Source organism: Gavia stellata, chromosome 11 (assembly GCF_030936135.1).
Source record: "Gavia stellata isolate bGavSte3 chromosome 11, bGavSte3.hap2, whole genome shotgun sequence".
Lineage (NCBI taxonomy): Eukaryota > Metazoa > Chordata > Aves > Gaviiformes > Gaviidae > Gavia > Gavia stellata.
This window is the reverse complement of record NC_082604.1, coordinates 25,381,544-25,405,840: the sequence shown is the minus strand read 5'-3', so window position 1 is coordinate 25,405,840 and position 24,297 is coordinate 25,381,544. Positions and strand designations below refer to the sequence as shown.

Below are 24,297 nucleotides of genomic sequence, written 5' to 3'. Positions count from 1 at the left end.
TTTTATGGACAAGTGTAAAGCTGGAGTGAGTTGCTCCATGCAGTGGTTAAGGTTTTAATAGCTCTTAAGTAATAAAAACAGCAGAACTGCTTCCAAAAAGAGTACCAGGGAATCAAGTCTAAATGTAATAAAGGTCTTTGCTTCGTTACAGTGGATTGCAAAGTGTTTTGTGGCTTGTGGCTATGCAGAGCAGAGGGTCTGTGGATCTTTCTGAACTAAATTTTTATTACACGGTTGTGATTGCAGCCGACTGGACTGCATATCTCTGGGAGTCCCCTCCTGAGACAGTGTAGGCACATGTTAGCATCCAGGGACTTCACGTTGGTCTGAGGGTGGCAAAGCTTATCCTCCTTTAAGACATGAGCCAGGAGAGGCTGGGTGCTAGAAAAGATCTCTACAGACTACAGATGAATTCAAGAGAAGACACGCCAGATGGGTGCCCAACAGACCTAGCAGCAGCAGAGGAAAGGGGACAGACTTTTTAGTAGGTCCTGTTGCAATAGGCCAAGGAGTAATGGCTTTAAACTAAAAGAGGGTAGATTCAGACAAGATATGAAGAAGAAATTTTTTACGATGAGGGTGGTGAAACACTGGCACAGGTTGCCCTGAGAGGTGGTGGCTGCCTGGAAACATTCAAGGTCAGGTTGGACGGGGCTCTGAGCAGCCTGATCTAGTTGAAGATGTTCCTGCTCATTGCAGGGGGGTTGGACCAGATGGCCTTTAAAGGTTCCCTCCAACCCAAATTATTCTGTGATTCTCTGATTCTATGAAAGAGCTGGGTACAGTAAAACACCCCATTCCGTAATTAGGAAGATCTGAATTATGAAAATGTTTGTAAGAATCAGTTTGGAGTGAAGACCGTTAGTCTCTATCCTCCAACATTTCACTTTTGTTTGGATCATGGATGACCTGAAATTGAGTCCATTGCTGGGATTTTCACACAAATCCTGCTGAAATTCAGGAGGGGTTGAATGCTTAAATTCATCTCCATGTCTCAGCTCATGCCTTCGGTTTTTTTCTCTATTCTAGCGTATTAGCACTTCAGACACAAGAAAAAAACCCTCTCTATTTTGACAGTAGAGAAAGATCTGCAGATGAGACAAGAGAGCATCCTTGGAGGATGCTGAAGCCATGGCTGGCCTTACATGGGCAGAGGATGCAGCTCACCACCTTTGCCTCCTGTGATGGTAACTTTAATGCAGGAGGCCATGGGGTGAGCTGCCAGCTGAGCGCCCCGAGCTGTCTTATCCACCGCTACTAAAAACTCTCACTCCACTTGTTAACTTTTTCCAGGTGATTTTCTAGCAGGAGTTTCTCCACCAGCCGCCCTGGGGAAGAGAGACGGGCTGGCACGAGGGCGGGCGCTGGCCTGGACAAAGGAGCTGCTTTGCTAAATGGCCACATTACGCCGCTGCATACCTCAACCCAATTAGCGCGGGGCCGCCTGGACCTTAATTGGGCCTGACACGCGCCTGTTGAAAGAGATTCCCCAGGAATTAAAGTGCTACTTCTCTAGTTTGAGTTGGCTGGTGATGCGAAACATGACACGATTTTTGAGAATTTTCTGCGCTTACCATGAAACAAATATGCCACAGGTATCAAGCAGGCTTTGTTTTGGGGCTATAATCATATTACAAATTGAACACTTCCACATGTGCATGCTGGCACATCTACCCTCGGCTATCTCACACGTATCTGCCCCAAGGTACAGATGCTGAGGTCTTGACATAGCATAATATAGATCTAAATATATTTTCCAGATTGCCTTAGCACATGCTAATGAAAATGAGGAATAAAGACCTGAAAGAAGCAGCTGTTTAAAATTTACTTCAATCCCAGAAAATCAACTTCTTAATTACTGATAATTTAAGCATCAAAATGACCACTAACCCTCTTCTCCCACTAGACCTTCCCAAGCTGGGAGGCCTGCTTTAAGACTCTCGGGCAAAACTTTTTCTTAGAAGTGTAGCGTTTCATCACATTTCTTTAGCCTTTCTGGAATTAATTAGTATTAAAATAAAGCAGGAAAAAGGAGGGTGCTTTCTGGAGGTGCCTTCTTTCAGACCTTCCACTCAGACAGATGGAGCAGATACTGCTAAAGCTCCTACACAGCATGTTATATGAGACTACTTTTATATTTTCACAGCACCTTTCATAATAAAAGGTTCCCCAAACTTCCACGAATGGACATAGAGAGCTAAATATCTTCAACTGCCATTAAAATACGGACACTCCCGGATCAAAAAAAGGAGGCTCTGCTTCCAGCACGCGGTTGCAAAGGGATCTGTGTTCAGTTTGGTTTATGGTTGTACCCGGGGGGGCAACAGGTCCCAAGCAAAATTCAGGCAGCAGTTTTGGGAAAAAGGCTTCAGTCTTGCAAGATGTACCACGAGTTCCTGAATCACTGGGGCGTCTTTTCAGGGATTGTTTAAATGTTAGTCTGATTAAAATCTAAATTCTGGGAAAAACAGTAAATTTTGCTGAAAATTTTTTTCCTCTAGCAGCAAATGAATCTGAGTTGGAGGAAAAAAGTAAAGGAAAAGAAAAGGAATAGAGTATTATTTTTTTTACTTTTTATTTGACGTTCTCCCCTTCACCCTCTCCCCAGACTTCATTAAGTGATTGAATGGTGAAGCTGAGCCTTTCCTAAAGCTGGGACTGTTTTCCATACAGAAAACAAAGATGAATTAATGGGGCTGTTGGAAGCCACAGACCAGGTATACTCACAAACCTACACAGCCGTTCAGTGGGATGGGAAAGAGGATGGGTTTGGCCAGGCTGCAGAATACATTTTTCTTATAACTGGAGTCCTGGCAAGGTACGCTGTCTTTGATGGGGAGAAAGCGTCTTCTGTTTGGTGCTGGATACCTTTGTTTTGTTTAAATCATTACTGGAAGCATCTTTAAAACAAACTAGCTTTTCTGCGCCACTATATGACTGACCAGCAAAACCGCAAATGAGACTTAATATAGCTGGAAGGCAGCAGAGTGCGGCAAAATGATCCAGAAGTTCGCAGCAATTCTCCGTGCGTCTGAGCAAGAGGGACCTGACAGAAAGTTTTAAAGTTCAAGACATGCATGGAGCAATGGGCCAAACTGAATCACTGAGCAAAAGCAGCCTCACAAATGTTTTTATAATAACTTCCCCTCCCATTACTCGGCAAATGTGGCTATTAACGCAGTAAAACAGCAGAGCTGACACAGGAACAGCGACTCAGACCCGCAGTGGTATTGAGGATCTGGGCCAGGGTGAAATATTGATTAATCATCTTGTCGTGCTGGTGCTTTGCTAGATTCTGTAGATAGGAATTGAGGTGGTAATATGTGGCTCCTCTGTCTAGTAGGACTGCTGTATCACATGGGAATCATTTGTTGACTTATGGAAAACTACTACAGCGGGGTGAACAGTAGGGTGATGCTGAAATAAGCTGAAGTTTTTTTTAAAAAAACTATTGAGATTATTTTCTTCTAAAAAAAATATAATCACTGTAGCAGAAAGCCAGAAACATTGGTCCTCACTCAGCAATCTCTTTGTATCTGGACAAGTGCGCCTGTGTGGTCCATTGGGGAGGGTATGACACAAACACAAAAATTATCCTGTTTTCTTTGTTTATTTGGGGGATGAGATGGCTAATCAAATCTGGGTTTGCTTTTCAGCTAGTCTTCTGGGTGAATAACTCTGCCATTGAGAAAAGGCAATGAAAATCAAGGTCATGGTAAGGTATCTCCATGGAGTTGAAGGACCCCTTGTGATACGTCTTGCCCCCTCTGCTCATCGCACCCCGTAGGCAGTGCTGCTGGGTGGGATACTTTGACATGAAAATACAAAGCTTGAGGATCTCAATGGGAAAATCAGCCTGGAGATTCGGTGAGGTGGTGGCAGCCGCTCCCTGATGATCAATAGACCTGGTTATGTGCAGGTTAAACTAACCGTATGGCTCAGCTCAAGGAGTACTTTCCCTGACAATTATATGATGGGAGTGTGCTACGTAACCCAGAACATTAAACCCAGGAGAAACTGTCCCACCCTTTCTCCAGCTCCCAAAACCCCTTTCATCTAGGGCAGGTGAGGGCAGAGCTGATAAGAACTGTCATTGCATCAAATTAAAGGGGAAAACGATCTGGAAAGTTGTTTGCAGATAAAACTTGACTTGATTAATCTATTTGTTCTCTTTATTTGGCAGAAACCTAAAACCAAGTTTCACGGTGACTTTAACTGCACTAAAAATAATAGCCTATTTATGCAATTATCTGCATGTACCTGACCATTGGCTCAGGCCAATGAAGTGAGCAGAAGAACATGCATGCAGGCTTTTTTTTTTTTGATCATTTCTTTTTTCCAGGTGGGGTTTAGGCTTCCTGCATGAAAAGCACTGGCCTGTAGGTCTTAGCTTCCCATCAACTTAGGCATGAGGCTCAGGAGCTGTAAGAGCTCCTGTAAGGCAGCCCATACCTGTCCTCGCCGGGTTTGGATTCAGCCCTGCCGATGCCCCTGTTGCTACGTGATGGTTATAAAACAAGTCAAACCGTAGCTGAAGACAAGAATGACACATATAGGTTATTCTGAAATGTAACTTAAGGATCTGGTGGGCTACGAGAGGTCTTTGTGTACTGAAACAGGCTGAGAGAGGAGCACCCCTTGCCTTTGGCCTGGAGACAAGGCCTCCACCTTTGGAGGTACTTCTGGCTTCAGTGGAACCAGATTTAACCAAACCTCCCACAAACCATACTCCCTAAACATGCCTTTCCCACTGGGGCGGTGCTGCCTTTAATATGCAGTTTGTTACTAATTGCCCCAGGTCACTGATACCCCGCGCTGGGCTCCCTCATTGCTTGCTCATGCCAGCCCATTTGCATCTGGTGATAGCAATCCTTGGTCCCACTGCACAGAAAGACTCCACAGCGTGCCACATTAGCTCTTTGGGGCCACTTAAACATGAAAGACAGCCTTGTGCAGTAGCTGCAAAGGCCAAGCTTCGCTGGGGGTGGCAGGCAGAGACATCCCCACGGTCCCCTTTGGAGCTGTCTCAGTCCTTTTCTCTCTGCTGATGGGAAGAGCAAGAAAATGTGCATTGCCTGGGCCAATGCTGGCTTTTCCTGGACATCCCACCTCCCACTGCCCTGCAGCTTGTCCAGAAGAAGCAGGGCTTTGGACCCCATTTCAAATGATATGCTCAAACTAAAATTTTTTTTTTTTTTTTCCTTCTTTTTAGACCCTCAAGGCTCATTGCATGCAGTTGGAGGCCCATTTAGCTTCTCAACTATGGATATTTTTATCATTCTGGCGAGTCAATGTTTTGCTATTAGCCAGCCAAGCCGCTGCTTCCCGACGTCGTCCCCACGAGCAGCAGGCGGGTGCATCACCAGCCCGAGCTCAAGGCTGCGCAACAGTGTTCGAAGGTGACATTGCACCAGTCCCTCCTTTGAAATGAGTGAAATATTTCTCCAAGGTAGTGTTTTGAAGCTTAAAGACTCATCTAAAACCCTCCAATGGTCTATTGGGAGACTCTGGATCGGGCCCTAAGTTGCATGACCAAGTCCAAGACGCTTTGCAGTGCCTCATCCTCTGATTGCCCTTATCCTAATGACCCCACAGACAGAGTCTTTGCTCCCCGGACTGCAGATGAAATATGCCATTTTTGCCCCGACCCAGACAAAAACGAGACAATAAGCAAATGATCCCTTCAGTTTTGTAGTCCTTTATTTTTTTTTTTAAGTTGATCCTCCCATAGTAATGTACTGAAATGCGTAACAGTTACATTGTACAAAGCATTTAAAGAAAGTACCTCAACTTGCCGATTATTTCAAAATGAGATTATAAACAAAAGGAAAAATAAATCTGGTCCCTCACTAAAGGCCAAAAAAAACCCCAAAAAATAACTGAATACCTTCCGTTATTTATTTATTTTTTTAAAACATAAATTTGGAACACTTCATCTTACAAATAGGATTAACATGAACATAACATCACACAAGCTCGCAGACAACCAGCATAAAATATTGGGTACAGTTTTTTAATCAGAAGAATCATGCTTTCATGAAGAAATTATAACTGTTTATACAATTGAATCAATTTACTGTATTACAAAAAAAAACCCTAAGTCGCATCTATTAGTTATTTAGTTCATTAAAAGGCAAAAATAAAATAAAAGAGGAATGTAAGAAAATTTCAAACACTGTTTTGCACTCCCATATACACAGATCAGTTCACCTCACTTTTTTTGAAGTACATGGGTGCCTTACATCGTAACGCAGTGGGGGACTGGAGCAGTGCTGTTTGTTATAGGAACAGTGCTATTTTAATCAACAAACAATCGTTTGCCAACAAATAAATACATGGTACACACAACACAAAGAAGAAATTAGAGGGTAGGGGGGAAAGGAAACAATACAACAAAATAGTGACATGATTGTCGAAAATTAAAATCTCCTTACAATGATTTGGACTAGTGGTGCTGTCGATGAACGCGGTGCTTTCACGGAATTATCTGGATGATTTAGCTTCTTGGAGTAGTGAACATTCATAGTTTACAATATACACAAGCCTCTTATGTATTGTTTCTCAGAGTTCTTTTTTTTTCCTTTCTTTTTTTTTTTCCTTGTTTTTCCTTTTTTTTAACAATGCAGTTGAGAAGGCAAAAGAATTACGGAGAGAACAAAATATTCCCTGTTACTTCTTTCTACATTTACGATGGATAGTGTGCATTTGATAGAACTATTTTCTTTCTTTGAAGGGCTAAAATGCATAAAGCTTTAATGAAGAGATTTGTACATAAAAGCAACTGTTCCCAATCCTGTGTTGAACTATCTTATACAAAAAGAAAATCAATTCAGTTCCTACTTTAAAGGAGTGCCCATGTGTGTATCAATGCAGTCTTAACCCTTTTGCCCCTGCCCCTCAAAGCCGGGTGAACTGGAAGACACTTTTTCCCGGCCCCGGTTTACATAATCCACTGAAACTTTTTTTTTTTTTAAAGTCGCATTGATCCTCCAGAAGTCAGCAGCTGCCTTTGCTGTGCAAAACAAAATATTGAGAATAAATAGTTTCTTTCTTTTTAAAATTATTCAGTTTAAGGTCACCGGACTTTAAATGAGTGACCCTGCAGATTTATAAGGCATTCTGCTCAGCAGTCTTTTAAATAGTCATATATGAAAGAGCCATGCTACTGGTTTGGACTTGGTCCCATTCTCGGTAAGACTTCACAATGTCATACGTGACTGATGGATTGAATGGCGCTGGATTCTGCAGCGGCTCTCGCCATACTGTGCCACATATTGGGAGAATTATGGGATGTGGAATGAAGGGAGTCCTTGTCGGAGAGAGAGAGCATCATCGCATATGCCTGGATGGGGAAAGAAGAAGGACAAAGAGGTCATGATCCCACAGTGCAGATCTGAGCTTGGACCCGTGCCACCCCTACACAGTTAGGGCATCATTTAGGCTACAACTGCTCTTCTCAACTTATTTAAAAAATATCAAAGCCTGTTAGGTAAAACCACTGCCAACCTTGTCACTGACACTTTTGACTCACTAATAGTAATAATAATTTCTGCTTTCATCTGGCTGCACGAAGCTCGGAGAAACCTTTGATAGTAGACAAGGTCCCAGAGTCTCCTTTGCCTTCAGATTGTTGGCACAAGAGGCTCTTTTCAAGAGCCTGAGGAATCCCATTATCCCTTGGCTGGTCCCATATTTCACCAAATACCACGGTCTCCTTTGCTGACCTTTTCTACAGGCATATTCTGCAATTTTTAAAATGGGAATCTTTTGAAGGGGCTAAAAAGACCCATTTTAATTAATGTTTAAAAAAAAATAATCAAGAAATAGCACTAAGACATCAATCCAGCTATTGCTGTTTTTTAAAACATGCTGAGGACCTAGAGGAGGTAACATTCAACAGACTTCAAAAAAAGCCCCAAAAAGCCAAGTCAGCCAGACAACTGGGTCACATCCCTGCAAGGCTGCAGCTAAACTCCACGGCATCAGCGGGACCACGCCGGCTGTCTGAAAGCAGCACGGGACTATTTCTTACCGTGGCATTTCTGCGGGTGGCAGACAGAAACAAAAATAGCAAAAAAGTAAGCAGCTCCTCCATGATCAGGGACCAGAGCATCCCGCCGTGCCTCCCTGGTGTGGTGGGAGCACAGGGAAGGTCGGGGCAAGCTGAGGTTTGCAGACGTGGAGCATAGCTCTGTCTGACCAAGCTGAAATGACCTTGCCTGCCACACACTAACGGTTTAATCCTTCGGGTATTTGGCGACAATAACATTTTGACTGAGTTAAGCTTTTACCTGGGATTTGGATTTCCTGTACAATGGTTGTTTTAGGTCCTCTGGCAGCTGGGAAGTATTGAAAGCTGCCAATTCAGCTTCACTATATTGATTTTCTTCCATTTTCCTCATTTTGAGGCTATCTGTGAAGTGCCTTATGTGGTCCAAAGCTGAAAGTCCAGTCTTATTGTACTCCTCCTCTTTATACCTACAAAAACACCATAGAGGTTTTAATGTCAATTAAACAATCCTCTCCGCGCTCCCTCGTCCTCCCAGATTTACACATCTGAGCCATTTCCCCCTTTTTTACATTCACAAACCACCTTGCCCTGTGGAACCGTGATCCTGAAACAAAAGAAATTCCCCTTTCTTTCCTAAAGAGGAGAGGGAGGGCAGCGGGAACAGGGGAGGGAGAGGTCGTCTGTCTCCTGGTATCTCCACAGCCTTTCACAAGACCGTTACGGGAGATGCAGGTCGATTTATGGAGCAGATAACGTCTCTCCCATGAACGTTTCCTGTCTCACCCAGAACCTGACAATAGTTCCCCGAGCACAGTTATTTTTCCTCTTAAGGGCTACAGACTGCATGAAGAGACTGAAAACAGGGCTGGTATTGACCCAAACACAGACGCACGTTGCTATCGTAACTGGGAAACCGGCTACTTCGGACCGGTTCCCACAGCACACACTTTGGTGCTGGCACTCTTGTATGGCTTATTGTTTTTATTTTGCATATCGGGCACACCAATACTCGGAAGGAACCAACCTGCCAGGGGAAGCTTTGCAGTTCATGTCCAAAGTACTCGTTTCCTCGTAATCCTCCTCCGGAGTCCCCTCGTGCATGTCACTGGTAACAGGCTCTTTGACTGCTTTCCCTGCAATTTCGCTCTCTTCATCTTCTTCATCCATCATGACTTCATCTTCTGCCTCTTCGTCATCCAGCAAATCCGAGTTCTGGCTGGCTACCATGGCTTTTTCATCCTTAAAGTGGCTGCCATTCATTCTGAAAGTACCAAAACAAACGCAAGCAATAATCACAAATCAGTTATGAAAGCTCCTCACCAGCCGATTGTCAGAGGCAGATCTGAAAAGGATCCATCCCAGTAGAATAAAGTCATTTCGGTACTTTGTATCTTGTTTAGCTTCAGATGTTTAGGCAGTATTGGGTAAAATTCCACTCAAAAATCAGTGGGAAGTTACAGTGCTATCAGCATGGGATTTTCCTGTTATCCTGGGAGCCTAAAACTACTGTTCAAGTGGAGGTATGTTCAGATACCCATTCCAAATTTTCTCACGCATTATTTCATCTCATGTTTCCAATCATATATGTACTCTGGGCAAAACAAGTCATTGACTTTTAACAGAAGCTGTAGGGGCCAAGAAACTCTGAAAATCAGATCCGGCATTTTCAAAAACGACATCCAATACTGCGTTCAGAGTTTTAAAGTCAAAATTACATGCATAATTAATTTTGCACACTACCACCCATTTGGAAGCCATACTACTTCACTGAGCAGTATGGATTACATACATGGAGACCTAAGGGACTTCAGCTTCAGACCTGAAGAGTGGACTGCAATACTGCCTCCACGCTGAACTACATTATCGACCGATTTGGAGGGTAAGAAGTAATGAAAAGAAAGGTCATATAGCATTTTAAGTGCATTTAATCTTATTAAATGAGTAATTATAGCAATACACACATGGAAAACCATTTGGTCTACCCGCTGTTATTGCGTTCTCTTTTGCTTTCAGACAATGACTTCTCTTAACTACTTCCTACGGGATTTTATCAAGGACATAATATCCACGCTGAAGTAGGGGCTCGTTTGCTAACGGTTTCAACCCTGCAGGATTCTGAGCATCCGCAGCTGAATCACGTCTGCCGCATTACATGAGAGCTAAAGAAATTTGGCACCGCCGCTGCGTTGACAAACGCCTGACCAGAGGTACTAGTGGTGTAGAAGGGCTGAACTCGGTGGAGCCACATGAATTCACGCTACCAGCGTATCTCCTCCGCTGAGTAGCACGGAGGCCTTGATTCATCTATTGTTCTCATTGTGCAAAAGGTCTTTACTCTTCCAGGAATACAGTTATAAAAATGGAAACTTTATTGTCCGCCCGCAGTTTGCTTTCGACTCTCTGTGCTTCAAACTGTGCGGGACAATATGGAATATACCAAAAGTTTGAGCAAGATAAGGATGAGCCCTAGCAGCGTATTTGGTGTTTAGCGTTTGACTTGCTGTTGTAACAGAGGTACTTTCTTACGGAGCGTACACAAGTGAAAGCTAGTTTCTTACACCACAATAGCATCGTTTTCCTAAACATAATAGAGTTTCATCTACTTTCCGAGCAATTCCAGCTGATTGTCACGAGTTTAGTATTGCATTAAAAAAAAAGCTAGGGAATGGTCTGTTTTTATCACGGTATCAAAAAATCTGAGGCTGTGCTGAGCCGGGAGAGCTGAAGCAGCCACCCCCCTCTAAGATAATCAGAGCAATATCTCTTTATCATCTTTTATTTAAATAGGCAGAAATAAGAAATTGTCAAGCACAGTTTGGGCTGCCAACTTGCCTGTTATGCTCAATTGAGGCTGCTAGAAATGAAAGGGAGATGGACTACAACCAAAGTAACAAAAGCCATGTGATTAAGAAAACAGATTCTCTAATTATGCTTTCAAATGCAGCAATTTGCCAGGGATAAAATATCCATCAAGAGCAGTCTGAAGTGCCAAATTTAGAAAGGAAACACTGCACAACCCAGCAACCTTTTCAGTTTGCTGACTTCCTGTCGGAGGACATGTTGAGACCAGATGTGCAAAGAAAAAATCCCAAGTCCTCATTGCCAATCAAGACGGAATGAAATTTGAATATGCATGTAATCACTTAATCCAATACTTTCATGGAAATTGTGTTATGTCCACCATTTTTATCCCTTCACAAAGGCATCTGGAAATTGAGGAGACAGTGAAGTCTGTCACCAACAGCAAGAAATTTTTGATGCTGATAACGTAATGCCAATTCAAAAGCAAAAATAATGCATAACGCAAAATCAATCTCAAAGAAATACGTATAGCTGATGTGCGCATCCATGCTCCAGCCTTTTCTGCCTAGCTGTCTTTTTATTAGCTGAAAATATTTAGAATTGGTCTCTCTTCTGTTAGTTCAGAAGAATTGAAACACTCATATACTTAATAAATCTTAATAGGAAATAGCCTCTCACATGCTGGAGAACTGTGGACTACCAACGCCTACCCACGGCCTCACGGACTTTTTGCTAGTCAGCATCTTTCTTTGGATTGAGTTACTTAGGGGAAAGGATTTCAGTTAGAATCTTTCATTTGATCCGAGAATTTAGCTTAGTCTACTTTATTAATTACACATTTAAATTGCATTTAAATCATAATGCTCTCTACATTTGGCCACAGGATATAGAAGTCACCTGTTCTGCCATGAATGTAAAATGAGAGAATTTTTCAACAGACTTAAATCAGCGATGGGAACATGAAAACGAGAGCTCCTGATACAAGGAGAAATGTGTCCATAGATGTACCCTTCTGTCCAGCATCTGCCACCAGGAATATGTTCATGCACGATGGGGAGGGAATCAACACGTTTCTTCTCATAAGACACTGGTGAACACTGAAGCAACCAGATTGCTAAAATAACTCATCAAAAGTGAAAAATCAGGTTTAATCTGAAAAAGGAAGAGTGGCACCTTTTGAATGCAGATCAGCCACAACTCACCTCTCCTCTGAGTTTCGGGGGGATTGATTGTTGTGGTTGCTGTTTCCAATAAAATTCCTAATTTCTGTGAAGTAGGAGTCTTCCTTGTCGTCTAGGATTGCCCCTGTGCTTTCCAGTTCTGAGTGAGGTGAAGATGTTGCAGTACCTTAAAGCAAAATAGAGGACTTCTGTTGTTGCTCCTTTATGTTTTCTATACTTAACCATTTAAATCAAATTGAAATTGAAACGATGGTTAAAATGGGTGAGACCCAAAAAAGTTGGTCATAATGATCTATCAGCTGTAAAGCTGGTAATTAGAAGGGAAGTATCAGGGAATCAGAGAATCACAGAATCACTAAGGTTGGAAAAGACCTGTAAGATCATCAAGTCCAACCACCAACCCAACCCCACCATGCCCACTAAACCATGTCCCACAATGCCACATCCACACGTTCCTTGAACACCTCCAGTGATAGTGACTCCACCACCTCCCTGGGCAGCCTCTTCCAGTGCTTCACCACTCTCAGGAAAGAAATTTTTCCTAATATCCAGCCTGAACCTCCCCTGACACAACTTGAGGTCATTTCCTCTTGTCCTGTCGCTTGTCACTTGGGAGAAGAGACCAACACCCACTTCCCCACAACCCCCTTTCAGGTAGTTGTAGAGAGCGAGAAGGTCTCCCCTCAGCCTCCTCCTCTCCAGACTGAACAACCCCAGTTCCCCCAGCCGCTCCTCATCAGACTTGCGCTCCAGTAGTATTATCCATGGGCAAAGGTGGTTTCCAGCCAAAACAACCGCTTGCATGCTGGGTGCCATTTCCATGGTTTATAATCGCTTTTGCCAAGTATCTATTTCAACATCTCCCTCTTGTTCCCTTGCGTCTCCAAGACTGCCAGTCAATAACTGTGTTAGACCAATGGCCGGACTGAGCAAACAGAACTTTATTTTCGCTACTAATTATGCAGATTTGCTTAAAATATGGAGCAGCCATTGACATAATCACCCAGGTTCATTAGCACTGAGAGACCAGTGATAAACGCCTTTCTCTGAGAATCGGGGAAAGGACAGCTCTGCATTCACTGCATGTACCTGGTTATTTCCAGTGGAGCAAAAAGTAGACTGAAAAGACCGCAGACAGGGTTTTTATTAAACCCTGCAGATACCTAAACCGACCAATGATATTCACTCCCTGCCACTGCCTTTGCTGCTGCTGTGCGGTGACCGATTTGCTTTGGGGCTTGGGAGGCACCATTACCTCCATAATAGCTAGCGCTTTTCAGCTCCTGACAGTGGGAATATTTTAGAGGGTGCCAAGAAAATCTTTTAGAGTGCCCCCTGAGACTCTAAATCTAGGACTCCTATTGAGAGCCAAGTGATTGTGGAGATGGGATTAAACCAATTTTCCCAGTCTGTTCTCAAAATGCTATGGTTGGCTTAATTAAAACCAAAAGAAAAGACATCATCCAGTGGTATTAAGTTATACAAGGGTAGAGTTTATGCTGGGATTTTCAAAGCACTTTAAATGTCAGCAGAGCTTAGGCACTTACATATTTTCCAAAAAGCCACTCATCGGAGCAGACGGCGCAGAGCAACGTGTGCCTACTGACACTCAGCCGTATCGAAAGTGAACGTGAGGTCCCTGTCTATGAACGCTGGTGGTACGTAGGGCACGCTGGGGAGGGAAAAGGCGTACGTACCAGACATGTTGCCGTTCTCGTGCTTTTTTAGATGTCTGTCAAGATTGGTTTGTTGACCAAAACACCTGTCACACAAGTGACACTTGAATGGCTTCTCTTTATTGTGGATGTTACGGACATGTCTCTGCAGGTTAGAAGATATGCTAAAGGACCTGTCACAGTATTTGCATCTAAAAGAACAAAAACAGGTGGGTAGAAAAGGGTTTGTTAGTAGCTGGAAATGTAAGATTTGTCCTAAGAGACATGAAGCACCTTCCAGGCTCAGCCTCAGTACCCAGCTACAGTTCCTTGGTCCTTATTGAGGCAAAACCCTCCCTGAAATAAAGACAAGTTTTGGCTGAATAACTGGAGAGCTGTGCTCTTGGAATGGAGACGTCACTTCTACAGTGGGCTTTTTAGCTTTAATTCACATTAGGCTGTATATTTTAAATACTGCCTTTAGGAATAAGTGTAATATTTCAGAGTTAATGGCATCAAATCAGCTAGGGTAATTGATTCCCATGTTTTTAAAACTGTTGCACGCAAAGTTGGGAAGTTTGAAAACAGTAGAGCAATAACTCCATTGTTTCATGTGCTGCCAATACAATACAATTAAACACTTTTGGAAAAAACAAGAAACAGATCTCTTCTAATACTCAAATAAGGTAAAAAGGGCTATTTCTTTTCCTATTCTAAATTATACTGTGTGATTAAATCTTTTCTTGAGGAATTAGCTTGCTCGATTGCTAATCCCAGAGGAAATTTGGTTATCTTGCAAAAACCAGCAATAAACAATTCCAACCTTTAATACTGTGCCAATGTGAGTAGTTTAGTCTATCACTCTGGTACCAGAGGCATCAATTTTCATACTCTGTAGCGATTTGGAGTCCCTAAAGCCTTTACTGTATTGCTCTTTAAGCCATTACTAAGTCATACTATAACTATTCCAAATTCTCTGGCTGGCAACTAGCCAACAGTCTTCACCACTTTAGTTTTTCAATCTTTTACTTCTCCCGTGCTTTTCTTGCGCTTGTCAATGATGTCAAAATTTTTTTAGCGCTGAAATCACCCATTATGCTACTAATTTCTTGTGGCTTTTATGTAGTGGATGAGCATAACATGCATTGAGACTTTTCTTCAATGAAATTAGATGTGAATCCCATTTCCCAAAGAGACTAGAGGCAAAAAACACATTGTTTCTTCACAAACAATGAGCTTACTCTGCTCTTTACAGCTCATAAAATGCAGAAATTGGTGCATTTGTTTTACTGGAACATGAACTAGCTTCTTTCCAGTTGATTTAAATTAGTCTTTCATTTTCAATAAGGTGAAGCTTTTATACACATTTCTGCATGTGACTGTCCTGGATACAATATCCCACACATATTCTTATCAACAAGAGAGTACACCCACACGGGTTTTGGTTAAGCAGACCTCAGAAAGGATCCAGATTAGGCAGGAAACAAATAAATACAGTAACACCTTTGCAACCGGGATCTTTCAGCAATCAGATGATTGACAAAACACCCAACTTTAGGCTGCATATAACACTGCAGAGCTCTTACAAACAAACATTTTTGCAATGGGAAATGTGACCATGAGCCCTATTGAAAATCACGTCAACCACGCTGGTTCAGAAGTGCCAGCTATCCCGCCAGGCAAAGGCAGGACTTGTGTATGGCGCGTGGGCTAACTAGGACCAAAACCTTCCCCATCTCCGCAACTCCCACGCTGAATATCAGCATCGAATGCAAAGAGCCCTGTTTGAGAGCAAAACGCAAAGGTGGGTCATCAATGCTAAGGAGCGAGCGCTGGAGATGGTCAAGCAAGGCTGTTGAACACTCATTCCCTTGCTTTATTCACGTGTCCACACCACAGACACGGGTAAGGGGTCGCGGTACCTATAGGGCTGCTCTCCAGTGTGCGTCCTCAGGTGACGTGTTAGGTTTGCAGATCTCGGGAAAATCTTGCCACAGTATCTGTGATAAGAAAAGGTTTGATAAGACAATGCAACCTTCAACAGCTTCGTCCCAATTTGAGCTGCCCCGGACACACAGCCCAAATTGTATCGTTAATATATGGTACTATCGGTATTGCTTTGGTGTAATGACATTTCAATAAAAGCATTCAGCAAATATAAGTGATTGAGACACACACACACAAGAATGGGACTGGAATTGCTGGCAGCAACCAGCTTTTCTTGTGCATGAGCAAGGCATATATGAAAACATACCAGTTTTAAAGATGGCCCAAAATTTCTAGGCTCAATAGGTGATTACCTGTCACATTCAGATTTGGAATCGAGAGAATCTGTCATTAAAGCCTTGGATTTCTGGCTCCTTCTAAGCAAATTTCAAACCTTTCAACCAATTCTACGTGTCAGCACACGTGACATCACTTTGTGCATTGAATAGGATCAGAGCAGACAAGACTCAAAGACCTAATCCATCAAGGTATGCTTCTATAACAACATGTCTTGAAAGAAGGTGACATGTTTTCAAAAAGATCAGATAAACTGATATGCCAGTGTCAAACGCCTGCGCGTTCTGGGGATGATATAGAGACCTAAATAATGCAATTTAAAAACCATTCTCCAAACTCAGAAATATGTCACAGGAACAATAATGGCAAAAAAAAATATCGTGAGCCCTCCTGCTTTGTTTAAGTAACATATTAATAATCAGTTTATAATTGGCCCAGTTCTATGAATGACATTCAGCCCATTTTTGCATGGGGACAGAGCACGCACACAGCACTCTCTTAAGTGAATGAGGGTGGTGGTTGCTCCACGTGATGACTTTGAAGATTGCATCCCTTCATTTTTAACATCCCATTTATTTTTTCACAACGTGATGTATAAGCCTTCAAAATACCCACACAGCTAATTCCACTCTCCTCGACAAAGCTCCCATTCATTTTGGTTGCACATACAATGACTATCTTCATTGTATTTTTTTTTTTAAGTCTGTACACATAAGTCCTAATAAGTCATGTATTTTATCACTGATCCCTTTGGATATTAAAACCAGAAGCCTGATAAAAAACACGTCTGCAGCTTATGATCAAAAAAATCAATAATGAAAGCACACTTGTGCATATGAAAGTGATGAGAAAATTTGGAAAAAAGAATGGTTTATATAATAGTTTCCACCTCATTTATCAAACCGGTATGATACAGGGCAAACTCTTTGGTTAATAACACCACTAACTTAATAAATAAGAACCCCAAAGCAAAACACTTTCCATGTTTCATTGGGCACAGATTGCCCTGAAAGACCCGCCGCGGTCCCCGTCAACCATCGAGGCTGGGGGGATTTCAGGAGCCCGGGAGGGTACCACGGGGTGGTTTTGGGGCTACCTGCAGGTGTAGCGCTCCTTGCCCTTCCGCAGCAGGGTCTCGGGCAGGGTGCTCGGTGGCGCGCGGAAGTTGAACATGGACGGCACCGACTGGATCAGCTCGTTGGCCTCCGGTTTCAGGGCGCTAAAGCTCTCCAGCTTTTCGGCCATGTTTTCTATAGCTGACATCTGCAACAGAAGATCGCAGAGAACCCATCACAGCGAATACTGCTTCGGCTTTCTGCCCTCACTGGAAACCCAAAATACGAATAACATACACTGCCAAGGGAAAATAAAAAAAAAAATAAAAAAAAAAAGCAAAGCAAACGTAGAGTTGCAGTCACAAAAATTACGGGGCACGTTAGGCAAGGTGGTGGCCACGATGTTGTCCCACTTGGAATAACGCCCGTAACTGCTATAGCAGGGTGCTGTTTAGCTGCAACGCCAGCACACAGCAGAACTTCTGTCCTGATTGCTATAATGGAAAGCTGCTTCCATGAAAAATCTAAATTAGCCAGTGTTCATTTCTTCCTATTTTTAAGCCTCAGCGTCTGTAAAATTCCAGGTTATGCAGCCATGCTCTGTGGGTGTGTGCCTATGAGTCTGTGCATCCCACCTACTGAAACCATTGGCCATTTTTGACCAAATCAACAGAAAAAATAGAGATCCCAACAACAACTGAATTCCTACAGGGTCTTTTTGTTGTTTTTTTTTAAAGGACTTGCAGAAGACAAATATTGCAGAGGTCACCTTATGAACACTCTAGCTCAACCAAGGGCTGCAACAAGCCAGATCCAGAGAGGCTCCATCAATGTCCCAGCCACATCCAGCCATTCAGTCCAGCCTTCTTGCCCATCACAGTCAAAGACCATGAGATAAAGCCATAAAAAATGAAGCTTTGGTGGGTTTGGTGCTATGTGTTTACATTACCTGTTAGATGCCTATCCTGTTTTTCTACAACCTCTTAATATTCCTGCTCTACCTTCAGTTGCTTGTAAACCCTATGCACTTTGAGATGCCTCCACTCTTGGTTAGCTGTCTTAAAGGGCTTTAGTTTTCAGGGAGTAGGTATTAAATAATTTCTGGAGAATGGTTTCCTTTAAAGCGTCTAGAACTGACCATAAAAAACTGCTCCAAACCCTCAAAGATTGTCACTCAGAGAGTTCAAGACTGCCGCTGAGCCTACTGACAGGTGAGAGTAACCATCTGCCTCTTCATAACACCACAAACAAATGAAAAAAAAGAAACCCAATATCTCACCTACAGAGCATAAAAACCACAGCGTGAGCCCTGTGCAATACCTTGCTTGTAATGAAGGAGGAAATTATACGAAAGACAAGATGCTGAACACTCCTCAGCTGAGCACACCTTTCCAGCCCATTCTTCAAAATCCCTAAGAGACTGCTCCAATTGTTGAGATTTTAAAATTTTATTTTAATGGGAAGACTTGCACATTTGTTGTTTTCTTTTACATTTTATTTTAATGGGCAGAATTGCACATTTGTCTCCTGGAATGACTACTCACGGGCTGATTAGCTCTGGCTTTGGGTCTTTTTTTTTTCCCTTTAGCCTGTAGCCTGCCCTCTCATTTCATGCTCAGATTCCTAATGCCGAGGACAAATTGCAATGTACAGGGTACCACTGCCAATTTGCCAAATGTCTTTCATCAAACACGGTGCAAAAAAAAAAAAACCAACCCCAAAACTCTCAGAGGGAAGTCAAGATACATTTACTTGTCAGGCAACAAATGTGAAAGCATTGGAAGGCAGTAGGGGCTATAAGCTCTGGGGTTTGATTCATAATCACTCAGCTGCTAAAACATTCTCCACAGATGCAAGTGGACAGCACATTTGTCAATATGAAGGATTTTGACATGTACTGATCACAGGCGTGAGATATGTAATGATGATGCTGCTGGGAGAGGAGGTAATTCTATCTCAGCACCGAGACGTCATTATCAACCCATACAGCTCAACATTACCATATATTTCTTTTTATACGACTTCATCTTTTTCTTTAGTCAGAATTGATTCTTAAAGCTTTTATGATAGTCTTTCCACTGCCTTTAATTCCTTCTAATTGTTCCCTGCAAGAATTCATTCATCTATTTTGCAATTGCAGAAAACAAACGGTTTGAATGAAAAATGACCTTTGGCCTTCGGGCTGATTAGCAGTGACAAGACAGTGCATGGGTTATGATAGCACATATTTATGGTGAAGAATAATAAGGGCATTGAGAAGTATAATAAATGTTTTATTTATGTATATTTAATATTCAAGTCAGTTTCATTATCTAGAGGTTTTAAATCATTTTTGGATCACCATTTCTCATGTACATGGTCCCATACAGTAATATATTAAAACAACTATTTTCCCCTTTACATTTAAAATGCCTTAGTCATGCTTACTTTTTTTCAGTTCTTATTTCCAGGATTTTGCAGAGGAGAAATTGAGACTGATTCTTCTCTAATGTTCAGCGATGCAGATCAGCGCTACCTCCAACACTGCCCCCAGGATTACATCAGTCCCAAAATAGGTATGAAATCAGCATCTAATCTTAAATCCCTCATTCAGAGGAAACACAACCACTTCCAATTATTTTAAAGCATTATTCGCTTTCCAAAAATATGTTTCTCACTGTAGGAATGACTATTGTGTTTGTTGTTGGTTGGTTTTTTTTTTTAAAGACTGATCTATGTAGTTACCTGGTATGATTTATATATTTCAAGAAATGCACCAGCAACAACGGGAAGTTCTTGGCCCCAAGCCTTCGCTGATACAAGGTGGTGTCACTCCACTGCTGTCAGGATAATTATAGCCGTTACTATCTGCCGGAGATAGGGCTCACAAGAACCAAAACTGGGGCATTTTCTTAAGAAGTCCTGGAGCGTGCTGGTGCTCGGGGCCTTCAGGATGCAATTTTCTATCGCGAGATGGGCACCCGGGCTGCACAGGCTTGTTACAGCCCATAAAATCCTACCATCCCAGACCCACAACATGCTCTCCATGACTTTATATTCAGGTAGACAGCCCCCGTTCATTAGTCTAATTGCAAAATCTTCACTGGGTATTAGGAAATCTGGGGTTTGTTGTGCTGAGGACTAAGTCAGGCACCAAAACCACGCAGGAATTATAAAACCTGTGACACACGCTTTGGGAAACCCGCACCCCGGGTTCAAGCGGCGGCCCCAGGGCATGAGCAGAAGGGCGGGCAAGGGACAGACCTTCTCCCCAGTGTCTTCTCTCAAACACCAGCAACGGGAGGTGCAAGAGCCTTAATTGGAGGTTGCATCTCGATTACGATGTTGAATGGCCATTGGTGGCTGCGGCTCCCATTCATTTGGCTAAACCCTTTTCGAATCCGCTTTTATTTTTGCCAAGGAGAGTTCGCCAATTTAATTAGGTGCATATGAAAAGGTCCTGGCTTTTGTTCCTTCTAAGCCTTTTGCCTGATAATTCAGCTGGGTGCCCCTCATTTTTTTGGGGGGTATTGTAAAAACTAATGAATAACCATTTCTCATTCAGGTTCTGCTCACTATTCATGGTCTCATAGAGCTGGGGCACATCTCCCTCGGGCATTTCTTTTCCAGGCTGAAAAAATCAAAATCTACTTAGTCTCTTTTTGTATGGAAGCTGTTCCCTACCTCTGATCATTATTGTTGCACTTTTCTGTGTCTTTTCTAATTGTACTATGTCCTTTCTGAGAGGGACTCCAGCTGTATTCAAGACCTGAAGGCAGTATAACATAATGATGTTTCAGTTCCTTTCTGCTAAGCACTCAGATTATATTTTCATAAAACTGTCGACTTCAAGATCTTTTTCCTGAATGACACGAGTTAAGAGTCACACTTTTCCCTCGGTATTACTGGGTACTTGCTGACATTGCGTTTTATTGCTATTTTAATCCCTGGTGACTCAGCTTTCTGTGAATCCTCAGCTAAATCTTCATAGTCAGCTTTGGATTTCGCTATTCTCAACAAACAGTCACCAACTCCGCTCTTTGCCTGGTCACCCTTCTTCCTACGTCACATATAGACATACGCCACAGTTCAGATCCCAGTGACACCCCGAGGTGGGCTCACTGTTAATCTTCAATGATTGTAAAAATCACTAATTTATTCTTACCCTTTTTTTCCAAGGTTTTTATTTTTTTTGACTCTTATTAACCCAGGGGATGACTTTCCCTCTTCCACAATGAAACTCCCTCTTTCAGCTGAAACACAACCAAAGTAGCTCTTACTCATTCAAAACACCGTTATTGCTGATGGTGAAGCAAGACTTGCCTCCATAGGAGCCGTGTTGACCATGGAGATGCTACTGGTCAGCAATCCACCAAACTCCTGGAGCAAGCTGTCAGTGATAGCATCTGTCCTGGGAGGTTAGGTGGGTGCTCGTGGCCACCTCGTATCTCCGGGGATGGTCCCCGTGGACCATCAGGAAGGCAGGAATGCGGCTTAAGCCACTGGGCAGCGCTTTCAGGAGGGGTCTGCACCCCAGCCGAGAGCCCAAGGACTGCGGCGATCCCTGAATGAGGCACGGGGAGGAAGGCACCGTTTGACCCCAAGGATGGGATTAGCGTAATTGCCGTGTCCATGGAGAAAGCTCTCCGAGGAGGTAGGAGAGCGAGAAGATCCTATTACGTATTTTACATATAGCTATTGCCTTATGGACAAGTTATGTCTGCTCCTAATCTGAGATCAGTGAATGACAGTATTTTATATAGAACAGTAACTTTTGATTTACATATATGAGAGTTGTTGATTCTATCTGCGTCCAGATGTCTGGAAAAGGAAGCAGCTTTCCCCCACCTCCCTCCCGCTCCCTGAGAGGCTATTAACCTCCTACTGACGCAAACTAATATGCAGTTGCAATTCCCCAGCTCCGACTCAAAAATGCAGACATTACCATAATCGGCTAAAACAAGTATTTATAAACATTTCAACAGGCAAGATATCATCAGCAGGGGCCTTGAATATCTGTCTTAAAATTTATTAACCAACAGGAGAAAAAGTGGCATAAATAAAGCAAGGTTTGTTGTTGCTGCTTTTTAAGACTAACCTGATGATATGAAATAATCTAGCAGACAATGTCATGAATTACATGACCTCATGTTTTACAAACGTGACTCCTTCATTGCTATTATCACAAAAACAACTGACTTTATGGCCGTAACTCATGGGAAAAAAAATGGTTCAAATGTTTGCTTTCTATTTTTGCTAGTGTTATTTAGAGAAATCTTGAAAACCCAACTACTAAAGCTCAGGATTTCTTCCTCCCCAGTTCAAGATACAATGCTTTCTCTAAAAACTATGACTTGTGAATTTGTTGTCTTGAAACTGTGTGTATTTGGACATCCAGCCATGGAACTTGGCTGAGCTATATTCATGTTCAAGAGACCTATCACACGTGGCTGTACTTTATGAAGCAGTAGTGAGAAACTCCTGCTGATCTGCAGTATGGTTCCAGTATTAATGCAGTTGGTGGGGACTTAGCTGATCTAACAGAATGGATCATGTCCTAAAATAAGCCCAGTAAAATAAAAGCTTTGTTAATGCACTCACCAAAATTCTTTTCATTTATTTGTAAAATTATTTTAATTATTTACAATGATTCTCCATAAAGCTATTGCAAATAAAGTTCGAACCTCTTTATAGCAACCTACTCTTGATGGGACCAGAGGGGATGAAAGAGTCTACAGACTAAATAAATCATGATCCGTTCAAGAGAGGGTGTTGCCCATTGATTTGCACTATAGGGTTGCTGCCAAACAATGAAAAACAATCTGAAATAATCTTGAAATATATGGCACATGCAACCGTGAATTGAGATAGAAAGGCTCGCGTGACATATTCAAATCTCTCAAGATGAAGATTCATCCATGAATCAGCATCCTGTTCTAAGCACTTTATGTTTTAAATACCTATTTCTGCTGCAGCTGCTCAAAGCACTAGCACGGCCAGGAGACACGCTCACAAAAAAAAAAGCAGGATGATGGAAATTTGAGGACCAAGCCAATGTCAAGGAAAGCTGACAGCAGAAACAGACTGCACTGGGTTTTTCAACTTCCCAAATATGCCCAAACAGAGCCACTTTTCTGAGAGCAGAGGATTCAGGGTGCCTGGGCCAAATCACAAACCCTGCCACGGCCCTTTCATGTGCTATGCTGAATTCCCCTTTGCTGCAAAGCAAACGTTTGGGAACCACCTCTTGTGCTCTCCAGGTCTGGCATCTAACCCTGCTTCCTATCTGTTGAGCTCGTTCAGCCCCTATGAGTCCTTCGGTGCCTGCTTAGCTCCTTTCACCTCAGGATCCGGGCGTATCTTTTGCAGCTGCACAAACCATCGCTTTACAGGCAGAAAATGGGCTTAAAAGCCACATGTACGCAAAGCAAAGGTCCGTCGCTGCTTTTGAAGCGTGCCACGGAGGCACGCAGAGGAGAGCAGGGCCAAGTGCCGATCTGCAGGGGCAGCACCCCCGAGGGCTCCTGCAATAGCCCCGTGCAGAGACGCACGTGGGAAAGAGTACATGAAGGTCTCAGATCTCATTTTGCGAAATCTGGCTTCGTCTTGTGACATTAGTCCACGTCTCACCGCGAGCGGTGAGCGAGAGTGAGTCAGGACCCGAGCCACAGCCGGCTGGCTCCAGCCCTCCCCTCCGAAGCCCGAAGGTTGGGAAAAATCTGGGAGAAGTTATTTACGGGTTCAGTGCTGCAGCCGAGGAGCCAGCAATGCAAGAGCAAAACAGGGTGTTATTTGAGTTGCATCTGCAAAAGCAGTTGCAGTGGCTCCTTTTTTTTTCATGAACGATTTAGATATATTAAAAATAACATTTTATAAAAATAGAAGAGCAAGCTCAAATTTATCCCATAGTACTAAAAGCACAATTCCTGCTCGCATAAGGGGGAGGATGTAAGTATACACACAGGACAAATTTGACCCAAACACAGCAAATAAATGGGTGTTCTATTTGTGCTTTAAGTACAGCAATGAGCAATTAAGCTCCAAACTTCAAAGCTGTTAAAGTGACTAACTCCCACTGAAGTCAGTGCGAGATAGAAACGTGAAGTCCTCTGAGGCTCTGTATTTTAATGTCTTGAATGCAGATTAAATATTTATAACTATTGCAATCTAACAAGATTTCAGCTTGAAAATCTCACTGCAATCTCTGAAGGAAAGAGCTTGGAACAACTGCAGTTAAATATAAACAAAGACCGCATTTTGAAACCTTCACTCAGGTAAAGCTCCCATTGCCTTCACCAAACAAAACCAGCAAGATTACGTAGGTAAAAATA

At 42.7% G+C, this 24,297-nt stretch overlaps 1 protein-coding gene across 5 annotated transcripts in view; it reads right to left on the bottom strand.

Moving 5' to 3' along the window:
• Window positions 1-5,677: 5,677 nt before the first annotated feature.
• MECOM (MDS1 and EVI1 complex locus) overlaps window positions 5,678-24,297 on the bottom strand; it is a 194,639-nt gene continuing 176,019 nt past the window's right edge. For all 5 annotated transcript variants that reach the window (XM_059822423.1, XM_059822425.1, XM_059822424.1 and 2 more), the window contains 7 exons: window positions 17,029-17,195; window positions 15,572-15,649; window positions 13,692-13,861; window positions 12,016-12,160; window positions 9,036-9,272; window positions 8,292-8,478; window positions 5,678-7,342 (listed from right to left, as the gene is read on the bottom strand). In XM_059822423.1, coding sequence (XP_059678406.1) covers window positions 7,208-7,342; window positions 8,292-8,478; window positions 9,036-9,272; window positions 12,016-12,160; window positions 13,692-13,861; window positions 15,572-15,649; window positions 17,029-17,195 — 1,119 coding nt within the window. In that variant the 3' untranslated portion in view covers window positions 5,678-7,207. The remainder of the gene's footprint in view (window positions 7,343-8,291; window positions 8,479-9,035; window positions 9,273-12,015; window positions 12,161-13,691; window positions 13,862-15,571; window positions 15,650-17,028; window positions 17,196-24,297) is intronic.